This window comes from Tiliqua scincoides, chromosome 5 (genome assembly GCF_035046505.1).
Source record: "Tiliqua scincoides isolate rTilSci1 chromosome 5, rTilSci1.hap2, whole genome shotgun sequence".
NCBI classification, from domain to species: Eukaryota; Metazoa; Chordata; class Lepidosauria; order Squamata; family Scincidae; genus Tiliqua; species Tiliqua scincoides.
Window position 1 is genome coordinate 108,806,886 of NC_089825.1, and position 22,069 is coordinate 108,828,954.

A 22,069-nucleotide genomic window follows, 5' to 3' on the forward strand; every position below is an offset into this window, starting at 1 on the left:
GCATGAGGGACTAGCTACCACCACAGTGGCCATCACACAACCTGGGCTTATATTCCCAGGCCCTGCAAAGGGGCCATGGGGTTCAACACCCCCATGTCTGCTGGGAGTTTAACAACTCAGGTCGCTGTTCCAGGAGGCTATGCAGTTTTGCGCACAGTTGCAGAGTCTGTGGCGTGCGCCACCCCAGCTGCAACTGCTCAAAAGCCAGGTACTCTAAATCAAGTGGGGGCTTCAGTAATGGAGGGGGCTCTAGCAGCACCGCTGCAGGTACAGGGTCCTAGTCCAATTAAGGTGGGTTACCTTCTCTGTTGCCTGGCCACATACCCTGATCGGGTAGCTGCCGAGTTTATTGGTGCTGGGTTTTCTTTGGGGTTTCGTATTCCTTGTTTGTCACCTAGGATTGCAGCTTGGGCCAATAATTTGAAATCAGTGGCTGGTTGTGAAGATGTGGTGAGGAGGAAGATAGGAAAGGAGGTTGAGGCAGGCAGGGTCCTAAGCCCCCCTTTTCATTTACCTCCCTTGCCGCACCTTCACATCTCTCCTTTGGGTGTAGTACCCAAGAAAGCACCTGATCCACCACCTCTCAATCCCCAGAAGTACTTCAGTGAATGATACCATTTGACAAGGCATTGGCTATTTTCAAAGGTTGGGGGGCTCGGGTGCAAATGGTGAATTATGTTAGAGTGACATCAGCAATGCGGGAGGATATGGCCATGTGTTCCACTCCATTGAAGCACTGCTGTTTAGGGCTGCCGCCCTTGTTCTCTTTTTTGGGACCTTCCACCTGGGTGAAGTTTTGGCACAAGTAGGTGGGACACCTTTGCGCATGCCTTATGGGTCACGGATGTACACTGGACCCAGACTGGCGTGAGGCTGAGGCTGAGGCGTTCGAAGACAGATCAGGTTGGTCATGGACAGTGGGTCCAACTGAATGGGGTATGGAACTCCCCACGATGCCTGGTGGCAAGGCTGTGTGAGTATGTGGCTCAAAGAGGCGTGTCTGATGGGCCGCTCTTTGTGCACAAGTGGAAGGATCATCATTGTGCTAGGAATGGGGCCAACATGACGCCAGAGGCACGCAAAGTGAGCGGATCCCCTGATGTCAATGATGGCCTCCCGATTGGGCAGAAGAGGCTGGAGCCCCTCACCAGGTTAAATGATGGCCTCCTGATGGGGCAGAGGAGGCTGGAGCCCCTCACCAGGTTCAAGTTCCTGGCTGTGGTGAGGAAGTGTTTGGAGGGCCTTGGCCAGGACTCAGCCAAGTTTGACCTTCATTCATTTAGGATGGGGCAGCAACGGCTGTTGCTGGCATGGGTTGGGATAGTAGGGAGATCAAAAGAATAGGTAGGTGGAGATCTCGGGCATTTAAGAGCTATGCGCGACCCAAGGCAGGTGGGTCATCTTAGTTATCACCTGATTATTCATGTTTACTCACATGGTTTTGTTTTTCCTTCTTTAATTGTCAGGTTTGGGCCTTTTCCTACCAGCGAGGGCACTAATTTGTGGCCACTCCATTGTCTTCTGGGCTCACAGGCAAGCTCTCAGGAGGGAATTTGGATCTCAACTGGGCCTGGAAACACAACTTTTAGTGTGTGGGCCACCAGAAGGGGGAGGAAGCAAGTGCAATTATTGCCCATGGTATGGGAGTGTGTACAGGGAGCACCTCCTCCACAGGTGCTTCTCATACACCTTGGAGGTAATGACCTTTGCCAGAGGACGGGGCTGTCCTTGAGGCGGCAGGCTGCAGAAGACCTTGCTGCACTGAGAAGCTGGAGACCTGGCCTGATCATCATATGGTCGGATCTGCTTCTGCGTTGGGTTTGGAGGTGTACTACTAGTCTGGCTGGAGTTGATAGAGGCAGAAGGAAGGTGAATGCGCACCTGGGGAGGGAAGTGTTGGCAGCTGGTGGCCTAGTGCTTCGCCACCCAGAGATGGTGAGCTCTCTGCCTCACTTTTGCAGGGGAGATGGCATGCATCTCTCAGAGGTTGGGAAACATATCTTCCTGTCAGACTTGCAGCGGGTCCTGCTGGGATTGTTAGGTGGGGCAAGGGGATGCTAAGAGCCAGGCTAGCCCCCCCGTGTGGCAGGGTAGTGCGGGAACGGGCAAAGAAATAGGGAACCGGTGCCTACCTTCAGGCAAGCAACAGGCTGGGTTAAGGCCAGTGCTGAGCCCCAAGTGTACCCGGATTGGGGGCAGCCTCTCTTGACCCCAGAATGGAATTGGGATGCTCACTTTCGTGGTTCCCTGGCTCAGGGTGGGCAGCACAATTTCAGCTGGCTGGACCCCATTTCCAGGGGTTGGTGATGAAGAACCTGGGGGAGCCTTGGGCAAACTCAGGTTCTGAGTCAAGGTGGTTCGCCCAAAGGAGGGCTCAGACAGGGACTGTCTCCTCCTAGTTAGGTGCCTGCACTAAAGGGGGGTGGAGTATAGCCAGGACCCGCTGCATTGCACCAATCGCTGCACAGCTTTGTAATTGAATAAATCATGGCCCTGTTTCAACCAAGTCTTTTGTGTCAAGCATGTTTGTGGGGGGATACCTGGGCAAGTCATTTCCACTGAATTAAATGGAACGCACTCCAAGTACATTTTCATAGAAATACAGCCTTACAGCCCAATTCTGAGCTGCCCACAGTGCCCAGGATTGGTTGCACCCGAAAGGGCTGCCACTGAATCCTGCACCTCCCAGGCTACCACGGGAGGTTCCTTGGGAGAAGGGGACTACTCTCTTTAGCATTGACCAAAAGGTCGGCACTAAAGTAAAGGCGCTAGTGTAGGGCACGCAGACTTCCACGAGCGCCCTGGATCCTGCGGAGCACAGCTCTGTGGATCCGCCTCTCTCCCTCTCCCGACACACCTCCTGCCCGCCCCTCGGCAAGCCTCCCGCCTACCTCCACTGGCCTCACCCCTCCCTGTAACGCCTCGTCCATGCTCTTGTCCACGCACCCATCTCCCGTTCCGCAGCTTGGCAGTCCAGTAGACTACTGAGCTGCGGAACTTGGTCACCGCCCGGCGCTAGCCCAGCACCAGCTGGCACTGGGCTAGCACCAGCGGGAGCCCGGCGGTGAGCCCTGCAAACGTGCTTTATGGCATGTTTGCAACTGTGGCCAGCGGCGCTGATCCGTGCTGCTGACCACAGGATTGGGCTCTGAGTCTCCCAATTAATGATTCAGAAAACAGCATCACCCTCCTCACCTGCTTGAAACTGGGATTCCACACAATGTCACTGCCATTCAAAGTGAATTCTTTGCCTGCAGGAGCCTGGGGGTCCATCCTGCCAACACGGATCCTCCTGAAGGAGTAATTGGCGAATGTGACTGTGTTGATGATATCAAATGAATTTGCCAGTTCTCCCTGATGGTCGAGAGAAATTTCTTCCCCGGCACTGTTGTTGAAATGGATGTTTCTCAAGAATGAATTAATCTGGGTCAGAAGTTGAGAGATAGAAAGACAGATAAATAGAAAGATTGTGTGTGTGTGCATGTGTGTGTGTGTGTGTGGATATGCACTCACATGCACAAGCATGCACACGTACACCAACTGAACAAAAACAGGTGAATCCAAGTCACTTGAACCTTGTTAGCTGTTCGTCAGATGGCTTGGGTGAGAGTCACTCCAGGTGCTGCTTTTGGAAATGAATCTCACACACCTGCTCAGAACAGGAATGAGTGCTCTCTTAGTTTGGCGAGATGGTATCTAGTGGTGAGCATTTCATCATGAATGAGGACTAAAGACTGGTTCTAGGCTTTGTATTGAAGCAAAGTTGGGAGGGGTTTTCTGTTTTTTGGAGAGTATCAAACAGAACTTTGCTTTCAAGATGGAATTGTTGAATACAGCAATTGTTTTCGGTTCCCCAACAGTTTATTGACCCATCATAGATGAAGCAGCCTGGGATGTGTGGGGCATGGGGACCTTTCACCCTTCTAGGAAGGCCTTTGTTTGTTGTACCTGGTCTTTGTTCAACATGAGGTGGCCTGGCTCAGGCCATTGTGCTGCTTTTCCAGTGTGACCTCTGTAACCTGCTCATCCCCAGAAAGATTTAATGTAGGATAGGAATTGGCAGGATATGCCAATACCTGAGTGCTTGCAGAAAGCATGGCATATGTTGGGTGTGCCTAGGTCTATTCTGCTGTTAAGCAGAGAAGGTAACATTTTTCTATTTTGATACACTTAATGTTCAATTCCCTACATTCTCTGATATAAATCAAATGTTTGTTGCAGTTATAGCCTTTAGCAGTGGTTCTCACACATTTAGCACCAGGACCCACTTTTTAGACTGAGAATCTGTCATAACCCACCAGAATTGATGTCATGATGTGAACTGACATCACCAAGCAGGAAAATTTTTTCACAATCCTAGGCTGCAATCCTGCCCACACTTACCCAGGAGTAAGTTCAATTAACTATCATTGTTAAAAGCATATACATTGTCGCCTTTTCAAAGTACAGGTCTGCAACATTTCCCCAAATGCAGTCACATATGATGGTAGCATCAAGTCTAATATATTAAAAATAAAATATTAAAATGTATGGGGACCCACCTGACATTTGCTTGCAACCCGCCTAGTGGGTCCCAGTTTGAGAAACACTTGCGTTTGTTCACGCTCAGTCCTCTGATGCTAAGTGCTCCCACTCTTTTGCACCATCAGGTGGATGTTTTTCTGAAAGCTCAGTTCTATGGCTCATTTATGACAGAGGGAGGACATCCCAAATTCAGAAATACCTTTCCACAGCTCACTGTGGAACATGGACAACGGCCATTTTAGAGACATTGCCACAAACAGTAGAGGCAGCAGTTGCTACTTGGTAGGTTCACTCCTACCTAACGCCCCACATGGCCAATGCAGTGGCGCCAATGCAGCTACTGCTTAATCCTGTGAGTGGAGTTTTGACATCCCCAGGATAAGCCTGTGCCTGGCCAAAAGGCCTACTCAGACCTGGGCCAGCTCTATAGGTGACACATGTCTGTGTGGATGCAGTTCAGGTAATCAAAGCCAGGAAGGAGTCAGGATTTGATGGCCGCCGCCGCTGCTGCTGAGTCCCTTCCCAGTCTCAAACTGCCCTCGTCCTTGCAACATCACCACCCCGTTCTGCCCACCCCACCCCACCGTGTCCTCTCCTCCTCACCTCCCTCTAACCACCTCCATGCACTTCCTAGAACCAGCAGGTTTTCACTGTCTGCTGTCATGAGGACCTTCCTGCCCACCACTTCTGGCAGTGACCGGACCATAAGATCTGGCCTGTCACCTTTGGAAAAAGCCAGAAATCGATAGGCAGCATCAGGATTTGGCTGTCAACTTTAGATCATGTGACACCACACTGTGTAAATGTAGGCAAGTTCTGGACCACTTGTGACTCACAAAGTTCAACACAATTCATTAGCACTTCATTGTGAAACATCATCAAGGAGCAAGCCAGAGGATTTGTGCAGTTGTTATTACATAGCTGGGAATTAGACCCATTGAACATAGAGGAAGATACTTCATATTCCATCTCCACTAACTGGTATAAGAGGCACCTTTTAAAGTGGTGTCCTCTTCTGTTTAGCAGATGGTGAGCAACTGTCCCTCATCACCCCAGCATGGCATCTTTTCAGTGGCTGTTGCTGATGCTTCTTACATTTTTCTTCTTACATGCCCTTTGGGGATGGGGAACCATTCTTGAATTTAGCTGTTTGAGCTGCTTTCTGAACTACTTTTTGTTTTTTAAAGGTATAAATATATTCTTAATAATGATCAATAAAGAAGCTCTGGATTCCACTATTGGTTTATGACCTGCTAACACAGAAATTCCTTTATGACTATGGATAATTTCCTTTGCCTGCTGCACATGAATAAAAAACCAGAATCCAGTCAGTGTATGTGTCAGAATGCATTTGTGGTTTATTATGCTCAAATTGAGAGATAGTCCAACCTGCCATGGATGGGGATTCAGGATATTCAATGTTGCTCTATCAGTGATGGCTTTTGGCTTGGATCTTGATGAAAGCATGGCATGGAGAGCATGTGCGACAGAATACACAGCATTGTAGATATTGTAGCTCCTGTCAGTCATTTGCATTTCAAACAGAGGTGCAGGGAGACTCCTCAGATTCTCCTTCCCACTGCACTTGCCCGATCCTCTCTTAGGGCATGAGTGGAAATAACAGTCAAATGCACAACACCAAAAAAATTCCAGGAAGAAAGGTTTCCAGGTATTGTAAGGGCTGATTGTCTCCAAGAAATCTTCATATCCTGGTAATTCCTTTGTGTGGAGTGCAAAGGATAATGTACCATTGAATGTTTTGGGTGTAAAGTGCATCAGACCAGGTACAGCTGCAAAATCCCACTGAGCTGTAATGATCCAAACCTTTTCTATTGGTTTGTTAAAGGAATGTTCATTGATGAATAGAACTCTTCGTAAGGCCTCCATTGATCGATCATCCCCGCTAACAAGAATCACATTGCTTCTGCTCAATGACAGAGTAAAATTTATTCTTTCTTCTGTCTGAAGTAGGAAATCTGATATATGCCAGTATGACTTTAGTTTTGGAATAATTTCTGTAAACTCAACACAAATATTGTTCTCCAGGAGCCTAGACGTAAAGCTTCGCAGTAAGATTTCTCCACTGTCGTCATCTGAAACAATGACACCGATCCATGTCCATCCAAAGTACTTAAGAAGATGAATAACCCCATCATGCTGAGAATTTCCGGTTGGAACCATGTTATGAAGTAAAGGAAACTGAGTTTTATCACTCAATACATGGTGAAAGGAGTTGTAATTGAACTAAGGGGAAAAGACAACAGTGTTTTTAGAGGCGACAGAAACCTTCCTCTCCTCCTGAATTTCAAAATCTTCCTCCTAATCTCTAGCAGGAGTGGATGTGCCCCTTAGGAATTCTGATTCATGACCAAATGTAGTGAATGTTGTGAAACACTTCTGTATTCATCACAGCTTCTCTAAACAAAGCCAAACCAAAAAAAGAATTTCTTTTTTTCTGGGTTGACCTGGGTTGACCCAAATGAGCAGAACCAAATCTTTAACTTGGCTGCTTTGGGGGAAAAGACACACAAATAAGTGCACCAGTTGGACTGCTCCCTTTATTTCAATTAATGAAGTGGAATTATCTTTTCAGTGGAGGAACATACCTGTGGAAATTTGTAGATGTTTAAGATGCTGGGCATGTGGATCGTATTTTGGGGGATGAGCCCTCCAATGATGGCCATAAGATTCTGTTTCTGGCCACAATGGTAATTACTGCGACACCCTGGGAAAAGGAAACTCAGAGTGGACAAAGCGCCCACTGTATTTAAAACGTCTGAGATTATATAATATTTCATTGTCTTGTTGGGTAGAAGGTTGGCATTCCTGTTGATCTCATTCGTGGCAAACACAGCTGCAAGGACTTCATGGTATTTCCTGGGGAAAAAACTGCAATGAGAGTTTCATTTGATTAAGGCACATGCAATGACCTCTTTCTCCAACAGAAACTGTTGGAGTCCTTCCACATAAGAGCAAAACCCTCAAACCTCCAAAGCATCATGTTTATGTTTTCAATAATTTTGTTTCCCACCTCTTTTTTTTTTAATCCTCTAAAATCCTCTTTGAGGGCAGTGATGAGTTGACCAATTTTGTTTAAATTTGCTGCAAGCTGACTTCAGCTTATCATATAGCAGACTTGAAACATAGCTACATAGATAAACAGACATTGCATCGGAATGCATGTGTTATGTTTGGACTGTCCCTCCTTTAATTCCTAACCCACATTGTCATATGGACCATCCCAACCAGAGGATAAACACCTGAGTGACAGAGATTTATTTTCTGTTTGGTTGAGGTAACTGGGGAAGAACTTGAGCTGAGGAAGGAATGGAACTCCTTTGGTTTCTTCTAGCTTCTTCCTATTTTATTTATTTATTTAAAAGATATTTATCCACCTTTACTCTGCCGGAGCAGATGCCGAAAGGCAGCTCTCAAGTTATAGATAAGATATACAATTTATAAAAAAAAAATGAATAAAATCAGAAAAAATAAATACCAATTCGAAAAGGGCAAAAACTACTTTCACTCAAGAATCTTCTATAAAAGCGCAGGAGAGAGACAAGCCATCGACCAAACACCAGACAAAACAAAATGATTTAAAACCGCACGGAAACATGTTGCGGGGGGGGGGGGATAGATCTTAATTCTCCCAGTTCCATAATTGTGGCACCACTACTGAGAAGTCTCATCCCCATGCCACCATCAGCCTAACTCATACCACTATGAGAAATGTAGCAGAGAGCCGGCATGCCACAGAGATCTGGCAGTGGGCTGAGACATGGGATTTTCAGCTTCACGAGTGTTGCTGCTCTTTCAGAGCCTGAGCACCCGGGCCTGGTTCTTTGCGGCCAAATTCTAAGGCTACAAAAGATGGTGCAGGAAAGCTTGGAAGCAGGACGGAACACAGATTAATTAAATGACATGCATGTATCTCTCTCCTCTCATAGGAATAAATTTAGGACGGCTCAATTTGTGTTGTTCTCAATCCCATTTCAGAAAGATTTGTTGCAAACAGAAAGTGACAGAAATGTTGCTGAACAACAGAACTCGACTTGGATAGGAATCTAGTCACACACAGAGAAACAGAGAAGCGTAACCAATACGATAAGAGTAACTGTATAATGAAATACAACTATTTTTTCCCCATTCACGTATTTTCAAGGAGATGGTGGCTAAAAGAAATACTTACAAAGTGACTGCTGACCATTTTGGTCTGGCATTAAAGGGAAGTTCCCTGAGTTCTGCATGCATGAAAGATACAAATTCACCAATTATAATACGATCTACAGAATTACTGGTTCCAGCACAGAATTGAAAATTCCACGGAAATTCACAACTCTTACTGACACCCTGAGGCAGCTGCAGTAGCAAAGTGATGAGCAGCAGTGGGATCAGCCTGCAGATCAGAAAGCCTTGGCCCCAAATATACTGGGGCCCCTTCATTGTAACTTTCATGCCCATCATCAAACCTATTACCACAACCAACATTCTAGAAAGGAGCTATAAAATGAACGTCAAATCTGACAACAGTTACAGCTTCCCCACTACACAGATCCTGAACTTTCCTTTCATTACAGCTCTGCCTGTTTTAGTGAAACTCTCAGACATGTGAAGCCCAAATTCCTTTCAATTAGGTCTTTATAACCCAATACAGAAGAGAAGATTGTATCACCCTGTGTGTTGTTGTCACAAACTTTGCAATGGCCTTCTGCTTATCGTGGCGTATTCACTACTTGATGACCGATTATGAAAATTGCAGGGTAGAGAATTGTTCTTCCCAAAGCACTTGAAGACTTGCCAGGCCAAAGTAAATATGTTGGATGGCTCCACAGTTGAAAACTTCTCTGCACGGGGGAGGAAGTAAAGGTCTCCAGTGCATGTTGGGTATGGAGCAGAACGTTCTGAAAGAAAAGCAACCAGCATGAGCACTATGGGTAAAAGGAAATTGTCAGTGACCAGTCAAGCTCAGATTTCCTCCCAAACTCTGATAACTCTCATAACTTTTTCCTTTTTCTCGCATATCCTGAAGACATTGTGTGTGTGTGTGTGTGTGTGTGTGTGTGTGTCCGTGTCCGTGTCTGTGTCTGTGTCTGTGTCTGTGTTTTCAATTCCATTTGTCTTCATGATCAGCAGTTATTTTCAACCTTTTTCATTTCATGGCACATTGGCAAGGCATGAAAATGGTCTAAGCACATCATAGTTTTTTTGACAATTGACAAGCCACACTGTGCTGCCAGTGGGGTGCTCACATTCCCCATTGGCCCAACTAATAAAAAAAACCCTCTTCCAAATGAGAATACATGTGTATTCTCAACAGTTCTGTCTTGTTTCCTTCTTGTACTGATTTGGGAGTGGGAGACTCAGTGGGAGGGCCAGCTGCATTTCTTCTCTGTCCGACTTTTTGAGCTTCCAGCCAATTGGCTTAGCATAGACAGGCAAGACATACCAAGAATGCCAATGTTCTAGGTCAGAAAAACAGTCCCCTTTCATAAAGCTACAAAGACATATAGTTATTACTGAAACCAATGAGATATATATAGGGAAGAAACAATACAAGCACCCCTCCTACTGCACTGAATATGTCATATAAGGGTTGGGTGGGTTAGCCTGTATAAGCTTCCCCCTATCCCATCTGCTGACAATCAAGTCATGCAGACCTTGCTTCAACTCTCCCCATATCAAATCCGAGTCCATCAAGAACAGATGACCACTATTACCTCTGTACAAAACAGTCAGAATATGAATAATAATAGGATGGGCAATAAAAGTCCCCCCCAGCTACCACCACCACCCTTTCCAAATGTATTTTCATGCTGGTCCTCTCTAACTTACTTACCCTAACTAACTTACTCTAACTTACTTAGGATGGGCCCATATTCAATTGCACTCAGGATACTCCTCTGCTGAAGAGAGATTGGGAGTTTCTTGTAGTGGGGGATTCGACTATAGAAACATAGAGACGGGGGTTTGCGATGGATGTGAGGACCGCATGGTGACTTGCCTGCCTGGTGCAAAGGTTGTGGCCATCACTTCTCATCTAGGCAGGCTAGTAGATAGTGCTGGGAAGAAGGTAGCGGTTGTGGTGCATGTCGGCACCAACGATGTGGGCAAATGTAGCCGGGAGGTCCTGGAGGCTAAATTTAGGCTATTGGGTAGGAAGCTGAAAGCCAGAACCCCAAAGGTAGTGTTCTTGGAAGTGCTATCTGTTCCATGCGCAGGGCCAGCTAGACAGGCGGAGATCAGGGGTTTCAAGATGCGGATGAGAGGGTGGTGTAGAGAGGAGGGGTTTAGATTTGTTAGGTACTGGGACAAGTGGGGCCTATACAAGAGGGACGTGCTTCACTTAAACCAGAAAGAAACCAGACTGCTGGCACATTATATAAAAGGTGGCCGAGCAGCTTTTAAATTGACCCCTGGGGGAAAACTGACAGGAGCCAAGGGGCATCTGGTTTGGGACTCCTCATCCCTATGTGACAAGGATGAGGAGGTTAGAGAAAAACAAGGTAAAGACAAATAGGAGAAGAAATTGGGAATGGAAGCATGATGGAACGTGATAGAAGGTTTGGCACAATAGACGGTTTGGACATTGCAGGGATAAAGGAGCTAATAAGCAGCCCACCCTGGGGCATTCCATATACAAATGATTTTATCCAAATGCCTGAAGTCTCCAAGCGAAGATGGGAGAACTGGAATGTTTGGTGACTAGAGAAAACTTTGATATAGTGGGCATAAGGGATATCTGGTGGAAAGCGAAGAATCAGTGGGATACCCCAATCCCGGGCTATAAATTATACAGGAGGGACAGGGAAGGCCACGTTGAAGGTGGGGGTAGACGTTTATGTTAAAGAATGTGGAGAATAAAAGTAACATAAAATGTGGCAAAGGAAATGTAAGAAGGTGATATGAGAGGCCAAGAGAGACTATGAGGAACACAGGGGAATAATAATGCTTCTTCAAATACGTTAGAAGCTGGAAACCTGCCAGAGAAGCAGTTGGCCCTCTGGATGGTAAGGGAGGAAAAGGGGAGATAAAAGGAGACTTAGGGCACAATCCAAACCCGCGCTGGAACAGGCAAGCCAGGAGGCTTGTGCTGCATCCAACGCAGGTTTCTGGCCAGCAGTGGCTCAGCCAGAGGCAAGGGAAAACTCTTCCCATTACCCCTGGGTAAGGGCTGCTGGCCCTAATGGGTCTCCTCGGACCTGCGCCACCTCTGAAGGTAGCACAAGTCTGAGGAGAGCAGAGTTGCTTGAAGACGCTCTGTTCTGCCCAGGGACGGGTGTTGGGATCTGGCATAACTGCCGGGTCCCAGCCCTGCCCCCAGCTCCCTGCACGCCCACCCCTGGGGCCGCCCATCACCCGCCATCCCCTCGCTCAGAAACACCCCCTCCTGCCTACTCCCCGCCCCCATGCCTACCTTTGCTGCTTGTGTCAGCGCAGGCACACCGACACAAGCGGCAGCGAGGAAGCCACTGTGGAGGCTTCGGTTGGCCTCAGAGCATCGGCACATCTACATGTGCTGATGCGGCTTTCTCCCACGGAGGCACAAATATGCTTTACAGCACATTTGTGACCCTCATATGCTGGCCCAAGGAACTTGAGCTGGCATAACGCACTGTTTGGATTGTGCCCTGAGTGATGACAGAGAAATTAAATGAGTTCTTTGCATCTGTCTTCATGGGAGAAGACCTAGGGCAGATACCACTGCTTGAACGGCCCCTCCTGACCAAGGAATTAAGTCAAATAGAGGTTAAAAGAGAAGATGTTTCAGACCTAATTAAGAAATTAAAGATCAATAAGTCACCGGGCCCTGATGGCATCCACCCAAGAGTTATTAAGGAATTGAAGAACAAAGTTGCTGATCTATTGATTAAAATGCAACTTGTCCCTTAAAACAGCCACGGTGCCAGAGGATTGGAGGATAGCAAATGCCACTCTGATCTTTAAAAAGGGAAGGAGACGGGACCTGGGAAACTATAGGCCAGTGAACCGAACATCTATTCCAGGCAAGATGGTGGAATGCCTCATCAAAGATAGAATCTCAAAACACATAGATGAACAAGCCTTGCTGAGGGACAATCAGCATGGCTTCTGTAAGGGTAAGTCTTGCCTCACAAACCTTTTAGAATTCTTTGAAAAGGTCAACAGGCATGTGGATGTGGGAGAACCCATGGGCATTATATATCTGGACTTTCACAAGGTGTTTGATATGGTCCCTCACCAAAGGCTGCTGAGAAAACTCCACAGTCAGGGAATTAGAGGGTAAGTCATCTCCTGAGAACTGGTTGAGATTAAGGAAGCAGAGAGTGGGTGTCAATGAATAATTTTCACAGTGGAGAAAGGTGAAAAGCGATTGTGCCACAAGGATCTGCCCTGGGACCGGTGCTCTTAAACATCTTCCTAAATGACTTGGAGACAGGGTTGAGCAGTGAGGTGGCTAAGTTTGTAGGCGACACCAAACTTTTCTGAGTGGTGAAGACCAGAAGCGATTGTGACGAGCTCCAGAAGGATCTGTCCAAACTGGCAGAAAGGGGAAACAAAATGGCAGGTGCATTTCAATGTCAGTAAGTGTAAAGTCATGCACATTGGGGCAAAAAGATCAAAATTTCTCATTTAGGCTAATGGGTTCTGAGCTGTCTGTGACAGATCAGGAGAGAGATCTTGGGGTGATGGTGGACAGCTCGATGAAAGTGTCGACCCAATGTGCGGTGGCAGTGAAGAAGGCCAATTCTATGCTTGGGATCATTAGAAAAGATATTGAGAACAAAACAGCTAATATTATAATGCTGTTGTACAAATTGATGGTAAGGCCACACCTGGAGTATTGTGTCCAGTTCTGATTACTACATCTCAAAAAGGACATAGTGGAGATGGAAAAGCCGCAAAAGAGGGTGACTAAAATGATTACTCGTCTGGGGCACCTTCCTTATGAGGAAAGGCTACAGCATTTGGGCCTCTTCAGACTAGAAAAGAGGCACCTGAGGGGGGACATGATTGAGACATACAAAATTATGCACGGGAAGGATAGAGTGGATAGAGAGATGCTCTTTTCCCTCACACAACGCCAGAACCAGGGAACGTCCACTAAAATTGAGTGTTGGGAGAGTTAGTACTTGTTATGGAGTGTTATGGAGTGTTGGAGAGTTAGTTAGCCCCCTTGGGTGCCCTTCGGGGAGAAAGGCAGAATACAAATCCAATAAATAAATAAATAAAATAAATAATAGTACAGGCAAAAGAAAATATTTCTTTACTCAGTGTGCAGTTGGTCTGTGGGACTCTTTGCAACAGGATGTGGTGATGGCATCTGGCCTACATGCCTTTAAAAGGGGATTGGACAAGTTTCTGGAGGATAAATCCATCACGGGTTACAAACCATGATGTGTATGTACAACCTCCTGATTTCAGAAATGAGCTATGTCAGAATACCAGATGTATGGGAGGGCACAAGGATGCAGGTCTCTTGTTGTCTTGTGTGCTCTCGGAGGCATTTGGTGGGCCACTGTGAGATATAGGAAGCTGGACTAGATGGGCCTATGGCCTGATCCGGGGGGGGGGGCTGTTCTTATGTTCCCTCACCCTCTACCAAGGCCTTCACTGGGTAAAGCTGAACCAAAGCACAACCACTCTTTTTTAAAATATATATATATATATATATATATATATATATATATATATATATATATATATATATATATATATTTTCCAAAAACAAATATAAACAAACACACACAACACATAACACAAAAAACATAACAGACTTCACTACACACAAAAAAGGGGTGCAGGATATCATATATCATTATCATATATCACTAAAACTAATAAATTATTACATATCTTAATCAATTCCCTCTTCTAAATTTACCTCTTAATATCATTTTTCATTCATCCGTCTATTATATCTTATCAAATATAGTTTATATGTAATACAATCAACTAAATGCCCTATCATATATTTCTAAAACTTCATTTTCAGCCAAGCATAAAATGGTTCCAATGCTCAATTTGTGTCAGTTTTCATTGATCCAAAATTTCTAAAAACCTGTCCATTTCCACCACATTCATTATTTTCTCTATTAATTCATCTTCCATTAGTATTTTAAAACTCTTCCAGTTTCTATATAAAATCCTTGCTACAATTAAAATCATAATAGCTAAATATACATTAATTTCTTTTACCTATAACATCTAAAATAATATTAAACAAAAATAATTCAGGTTTCAATGGTATAATCAATTCAGCTATCTCTTGTATTAGTTTTCTTACCATTCTCCAATAAATTTGCATTTTTTTACATATCCAACACATATAATAAAGTGTTCCTTCCACACACTTACACTTCCAACAACAATTTGATATACAGTATTCTGTTTCATTTTTGCCAGTTTTTTTGGTGTCATGTACCATCTATTAAACATGTTATATACATTTTCTTTAAAAATTGTTACTCTAATAAATTTTATATTATGCTTCCAGATCTGTTCCTATTCATCTATTATAATATTATGGCCTATATTTTGTGCCATTTTATCATACATTATTTTACTGTTTCTTCTTGCATCTCAAGATCCAATAAAAACATATCCATTTTTTAAAAATATGTTTTTCTTTTGTTTCTAGAAATAGTCTATAAAATGGCATCTGTTCCATATAGAAACCTTCTTGTTTGTCTCTCCCAAATCTTGAATCTAATTATAGGTGTGTCTACCAGCCCATCTCCACACCTTGCCTTGACAATTCTTCTTCTTTCTCCACTTCCTCACTCTCCATGGAACATGTCTCAACATTCTAGTTTTATTATCATCCACTGTCCATTTCTTTTCCTGTGAAGCCTTCAGTAAGTTATCTCTCTGAAAGGTTCTGATGGATTTCTCATGAATTTCTCTTGGTGATTTGTGTTTTCTCAAGTAAAAAGTGCTCAGTCTTCTCACTGGATCCAATTCTTTAGGTATCACCTCCATCAGTGTATCAATCCATTCTGATATTAATCTGACAATCTGTAGTGACGTATCTTCTCCTTTCTCTTCTGGTATATTTTGCATCCTCACAACTCAAGTTGCACTATCCATCTGAGTTTCCATTAACGTTATCTCTGCGTCTTACTGATTTTCTTCTATCTCCAATATTTTAGCTTGGTCTTTTCTTACCTTTTTTCCCAATCTCTCCATCTTTTGTTTATTTTCTTCTGATCTAATTTTCACATCTATCAGGTGTCCACTAAATTTATCTAGTTAAAACATCCATGCTGGCTTGAGTCCGTGGAGATTGGTTTGCTTGTTGCTGTGCCATTGCCAACAGTTTTTCCATGTTGTCTTGCATAGTCTGTTTCCAGTCTTTCCCTTTTGCTTCCTCTTGTACTAATTTTCCAAATTCAATCTCCACCACTGGCAAACTTCAGACTTTCTTACCCATCATCTTCGTTCTTCCTTGCTGTGGAACTGAAATATCTTTTGCTCGCAATGCTCTTTAAGACCACTAGATGTCCACAGCGTATTATCTTCCTTGCTCCACTTATAAACACAAATCCAGTTCTTGCAATGTCTTTTTAAATCCACTAGTTGTCACTAGATGTCACTGGTGCACTGTTCTTATTTCTTATTTCTGTTTTTCTACTGTTTATACTTCTTGCCTTACCAACCACAAGAATGTCAACACATCCAGCCGCTCTTTTGGGCAATGCCAAAAGAAAGTATCAAACCAATGCAATAAGCACGCCAATACACAAACTTTATCCAAGGACAGTTAACTTGTAATCCACCAAAATTCAAAGATGTAAAGTTGTAATTGTTATTTTCATATCTCCATAACAAGCTTGGTATATCTCTTATACGATTTCTCCTCACACTGATAAACAGCTGAGGGGGGAACCTCCCCCTCCTCTTCTTCTCACGGCAAGAAAGAACCAAATCAGGCAATCAATTACTCAGTCCACGCCGGGCATACACAAATGGAATAACACTTACTTAAGTCTTTCAAAGTCTTTCCCTGCTGGGGCCTTCAGCTTGATTCAGCATGAATTCTTCACCATTGCTGCCAAGACGGCGGAATCTCCTGGGAAAGCCCCCTGGCCGGGCTTTGTCTCCTCAGGAATTGTGCCATCACATGGAGGAATTTCTCTCTCCTGACAAATATCTCCGGGTCTCCTCAGATCCGCAGCTTTTGGGAAAAAACAGAGTTCCTTTCAAGAGCTCGAGAAAGGCACATCTACTTGGCTGCTGGCTGGCCCCTCCCTCTTGCCACTGCCATATGTTTTGGGGCCACAGCAGCTGCTGGCATCTCCTTGGTTTAAGGGAACATCAGTTCCCTTACCCCGTGTAGAACTCTGCTGGCGCCTATCAGTCTGCTTGGATCTGTGTCAGCTCCTGAGCTGGCACGGAACTGAGGAGGCCAGTGTAGTGTTCCATGACTCAGAGTGAGGGAGGGGGACAGAGGATTCACCAGCAGCCTCTGCTGCTGCCCCTGCCCCCCTCCCAGGCAAAACAAGCAAAAAAACAGAAGTGCATCTCAGAAGGCTCTGGCAGGTCCTCTGAGGCATGGGAAGGCCATGCATGGTCTCCACATGCTTCGTAATTCCTCCAGACGTGGCTGGAAGGCACTTCTGGTAATGTCTGGCCCCGGCCTGTCAGCCCCAACCTCTGATGCAGGACCTAGGAGAGGGGGTAAAGGGGGTGATTTGTACTCAGATTCAGGGTCAAAAGGGGGCTCCAAGATCCAAAGGAGGGGTCCAGAAATTTCCTGGGATCGGACATTTTCCTATCTACTAAGAAATGTTGCCTGCATGGGATGCTGGAGACACTACCACAAGTGTGAGGCTGCAGCTACTGGCAAGCCATATATGCTGGTCAAGGAATGCATACATGACACTCCTTAGAAAAGTGTCAAATCTGGGAGGAAACCGGACTGCTACAGTAGCTCTTTGGCTTGTAGATCTGCTTATCATGAAGGCGTGCAGAGGAGCTCAGGGACACAGCTGTGGGGCTATAGCTGCTGCAGAAGCAAAGTTTGGTATGCACAGGACACTTTCCCTTCTAGTGTGAGCCATATATGATGATGCTAATCATTTTCTGCATATGATTTTCTGTATGTAAAAGATTTTAGAGAGACTTAGGAGTGTGTTTGGCTTTCTGTATTACTGTATCCAGTTGCCGATGTGAGGGTAGACCTGGTCTCCAAAGACTTTTCCAGCTGTCTCCACCCTCCCCCATCCTATTTTGCGCCTCCCTGTTCCCATTGTGCTTGCCTGTCACCACCCTCTCCCACTCTATTTCACCCCCCCTTTTTGCAAAGGGGCCCAAAAGAAACATTGTCCCCCCTGATAAAATTCCTCTCAGAGGCAGCATTCTGATGACCCCGAGCTGAGGCTGAAAGGGGTGGGCAATGACGGCCAAGGAGTGGTGGGGAGGGAAGAGCCAGAAGATGCTATCACTTCTTCAGCAACTGCACTGGCCCCTAACATCCACTGAGAGTGAAGATAGGCTTGGATCTTTTTCAGTGTTTGTGTGTCCTTTATCCTAAGCTCTCTGAGCACCAAGAGGAAGTACATGCTGGCTGTGGAGATCTTCTCCATTTTGGCCTCTAGTGCAGGATTGTTGAGTTGCATTTTTCTCCTCAGATTGTACATTCTTTTATTGAGGCCTGAGCGGAACACTAGAGCCCAGCTAGTATGGAAAGAGGCTATTAGTCCATGAGTGTTTGAATTGATCTCATACTTTCCCTCCGCTGGACTATTGTACATGTGTGGGAACACGCGCGCACACTGTTGTGGTAGGGTGTAGGAGTTTCTAGCAGAGCGAAAAACAAGCGGCAGTGCAACAGAAACTCGAGGCTAATGTCCAAGGCAATTCCTCAGGAGGCAAAGAACTACTCGACACGAAAGTTAGGTTCCATCACCAAGATATATTATTTACAAGGATATTTACCATAACATGGTCAAACATACAGCAACACACATATACAGCATCCTGATTCCTATGCCCCCTAATACCCAATTGAGCATTTGTCAGCAGCCTTGTTTTATGCACAAGGCACGCCCACAATCAGGTGCACAGTGTTAGCAATCAGTAACAGCTGCTACTTGCTACAGACTGACTATTCAAACATAGTGCTTGTCACATTTCTTCCTGTGCACAGGACCTGAGTGATTTCTTGGGTTCAGACCTCAACACACACATACATACACCCACACACTGTACAGGTCCATGCACGCACACACACACAAACAAACAAACACACACACTGCCTGATGAGCTTCAGCTTTGGTTCATTGGAGCACAATAGAAGAAGGGGGTCACCCGTCCTTGATCTGCAATACATTTACAATGAAATACCTGTATTCGTCTCCAGAATCATGTGGGGATGCACACTGGCTTCAGCAGCCCCAGGAGCCATCAGACCTTGGTCTGCTGCTTCCTCCAGTGAATCCCTTGCGGCTACTCTCAACCTTGGTCAACAAATTTGTCCCTCCTCTTTACAGGAGAGGCCTTACAAGGCCAGTGAATCCTGCCCCCACCTGGCATAACGTACTGGGTGAGGCCGCTGGCCAGTGTTATTAAATTTATATCCATTGTCAATGAAAAAATGAAACAGGAGTTGGACAGACAGACAGACAGACAGACAGACAGACAGACAGACAGACAGACAGACAGACAGACAGACAGGACTGGGAATCAGTAAATTATCTCCTTGCACATTTGGAAGCTTTTTTCCCCATTTTTTTTCCAATAGTGATTCTCCCGAGTCCATTCCTTAGTTGCAATTCCAAAAGGCTGTGCATCAGGTGCAATTTTGCCAAAGCTCTCTTTGTTTTTGGTCAGTGCTTTGTGTGGAGTGTAGTGGCAGGAACAGCTACCCTTCGCTCCTGGTGGGCCACTGAGATAAACAGGAATGGTCTAGATGGTCCCTGGGCCTGATCCAGCACGGCTCTTCTTATGTTCGTATGTTCCATAGGCGGGACAGCTCAGGATTAACAGACCCTCCTAACTTGCTTACTTTCCAAGGTTCTCCTTTCACCCCTCCTCCCCCCTCACTAGGTTCATGTCACCCGGTGTAGGAGTTCAGCTCATCAGCCCCATGCAGTGGGTGAGGCAACACCCTGGGTGGTGGGTGGGCGATGTACCATCTCCCTGCTCCCACTGGTTTTTCGGCTGTACCTTTTGATAGAACACAGATATTTCAACGCGGTTTGTTTCATTGCATTCTGCATGAAATTACGCATTGATTGATATATAACATGCTGGTGTTATTCCTCCAAACTGTGATTTTAGTGCTTTTGGTCACTAGTGGGGTCACCACCACCCCCGTCAGGGTGTCAACTTGATAACACCTTATTGCAGTGGTTTTAGCTTTTAGCTTTTAACTTTTAGCACTGGGATTCCCTTTTTAGAATGACAGTCTGTCCAGGACCTACCAAAAGTGATGTCATGGCTGAAAGTGACATCGTCAAGCAAATTAAAATAAATAATTATAAATAATTAAAGGAAAATAAATAATTAAACAAAGAGAAGCCAACCCTGCTCTACCAAGTGAATTTTCTCTATAGTCTGTCTGCAATACCCGCCCGCCCCCCAAGAAATCAGTAAGGTTTTCTGCCCTACCCAGTGCCCAGTTCAATTTACCCAGCACCCCCCAATAAAGACACAGGCAAGGGTATATGGTACAAAGGGCCACTTTATTAACTATTTAAATATACTTCAGATTGCAACAGGGCCTAACAAATAAGTCATGCGGGTTCTACATGGGGGAAACGGAGCTGCCCGTCTACTTCCCCCTATAGTGATTTGGGCGACCACACCAGACTCAGGGCAGCGTCAGTACAAGCCTGCCGCCCCCTTCATTGTCACCCCGAAGGGGCAGGGTGGCAGGCTAGCTCAGGCCACCCGAGCGAACCCGCGGTGCGCCTTTACCACCAGGCCGAGGTTCATCCAGCCTGCGCCACCCAGCCAGGAATGCCAGCATGACCAAGCGTGGAGTCCACCCGGCCCTTGCCACCCTGCGGTGTACACCGATATGACCTTACCTACCCAAAACCCGCACGACACCTGCCTAAAGTGACCAAGAAGACCTATGGAAAACCCCCATTCCACCCCTAACTCCACAGTCCGGGGTAGGCAAAAAACCATCAACCGATGTGCCAATTAGGCTGATGGCAAAAATTCCTACCCGGCCCCAGAAGGCGACCAGCTAGTCTCGGACTGTGAAAGGGTGGGCGGGTGGGTGACCGCTGCCTGGTCCCGACTGCGCGGGCTTCTCTGAGCAGCCTGCACGTGGCCCCAGACCAATTAGCCCCCAGCCAATCGGCTGCGAGGCTGGCCCTTCCTGTGTCTCGTGGGCGGGCAGGGTAAACGCCGGTGGCGTGCTAATACACGTGCCACCGGAATTACCCAGCACCCCCCAATAAAGACACAGGCAAGGGTATATGGTACAAAGGGCCACTTTATTAACTATTTAAATATACTTCAGATTGCAACAGGGCCTAACAAATAAGTCATGCGGGTTCTACATGGGGGAAACGGAGCTGCCCGTCTACTTCCCCCTATAGTGATTTGGGCGACCACACCAGACTCAGGGCAGCGTCAGTACAAGCCTGCCGCCCCCTTCATTGTCACCCCGAAGGGGCAGGGTGGCAGGCTAGCTCAGGCCACCCGAGCGAACCCGCGGTGCGCCTTTACCACCAGGCCGAGGTTCATCCAGCCTGCGCCACCCAGCCGGGAATGCCAGCATGACCAAGCGTGGAGTCCACCCGGCCCTTGCCACCCTGCGGTGTACACCGATATGACCTTACCTACCCAAAACCCGCACGACACCTGCCACCCGGGGGGTCAGCCTAGCGCTTGGCCCCACCGCCCCACACGGAAACAAATTTCCGCAGGCCCAGTTGCAATTCAAGAAGAAAAGGATAATTGCCCAACACCAAAAGGTGTACTCCATCGCTTCTGAACAACTGGGGCGCATCATAGCTGATGCCTGGGTGATAAATGACACCGACTCCGTAAAGGGGTACTGCCCGCCTCACATATGAATTTACCTTCGTCCTATCCAGTTCAATCTTTTTAACATCAGAGGCATAACACCAAACACTGTGAGGCAAGAGGTCAGACCATAAGATGACCGTCCTGCAAGATGCTGATTAATGTGGAGAATATCGCTGTAGGCCTGAAGCCTCAAGGACAGAGTCGTCCTCTGGCCCAGGTCGTTCCCTCCCAAAAGTATAACAACAATGTGAGGCTGGGCATGGGCATGCACAAACTCATAAAAAGCAGGAAGAAGCTGATCCCACAGCATTCCCCGCCGTGCAACCCAATGCACAGTAGCCAAGGAACCAAGCTGCAACTGCATGCCAAAGCTACTGGATACCGCCCTCTTCCTTGCCCAGAAACGATGGAGTGGCTGAAGATAATGACCCGAACTGCTCCCGCCCTGGAACCTGTGGACAGGAAAACAGGAATCACAATTCCAGAAACATGCATCACTTAACCATATAGCACCTGGCAAAGTCAGTGCAAGTGAGCGCCCAACCGCTGTCACGGGACGAGCCCGGAAATATAGCAT

At 46.2% G+C, this 22,069-nt stretch overlaps 1 protein-coding gene across 1 annotated transcript in view; it reads right to left on the minus strand.

The window, feature by feature from the left end:
• Nucleotides 1-673: 673 nt before the first annotated feature.
• The window catches only part of LOC136653060 (olfactory receptor 14I1-like), an 82,409-nt gene continuing 61,013 nt past the window's right edge, over nucleotides 674-22,069 (minus strand). The window contains exons 4-7 of the mRNA XM_066629985.1: nucleotides 7,131-7,249; nucleotides 3,196-3,423; nucleotides 1,690-1,881; nucleotides 674-784 (exon numbers count right to left, since the gene is read on the minus strand). Coding sequence (XP_066486082.1) covers nucleotides 674-784; nucleotides 1,690-1,881; nucleotides 3,196-3,423; nucleotides 7,131-7,249 — 650 coding nt within the window. The remainder of the gene's footprint in view (nucleotides 785-1,689; nucleotides 1,882-3,195; nucleotides 3,424-7,130; nucleotides 7,250-22,069) is intronic.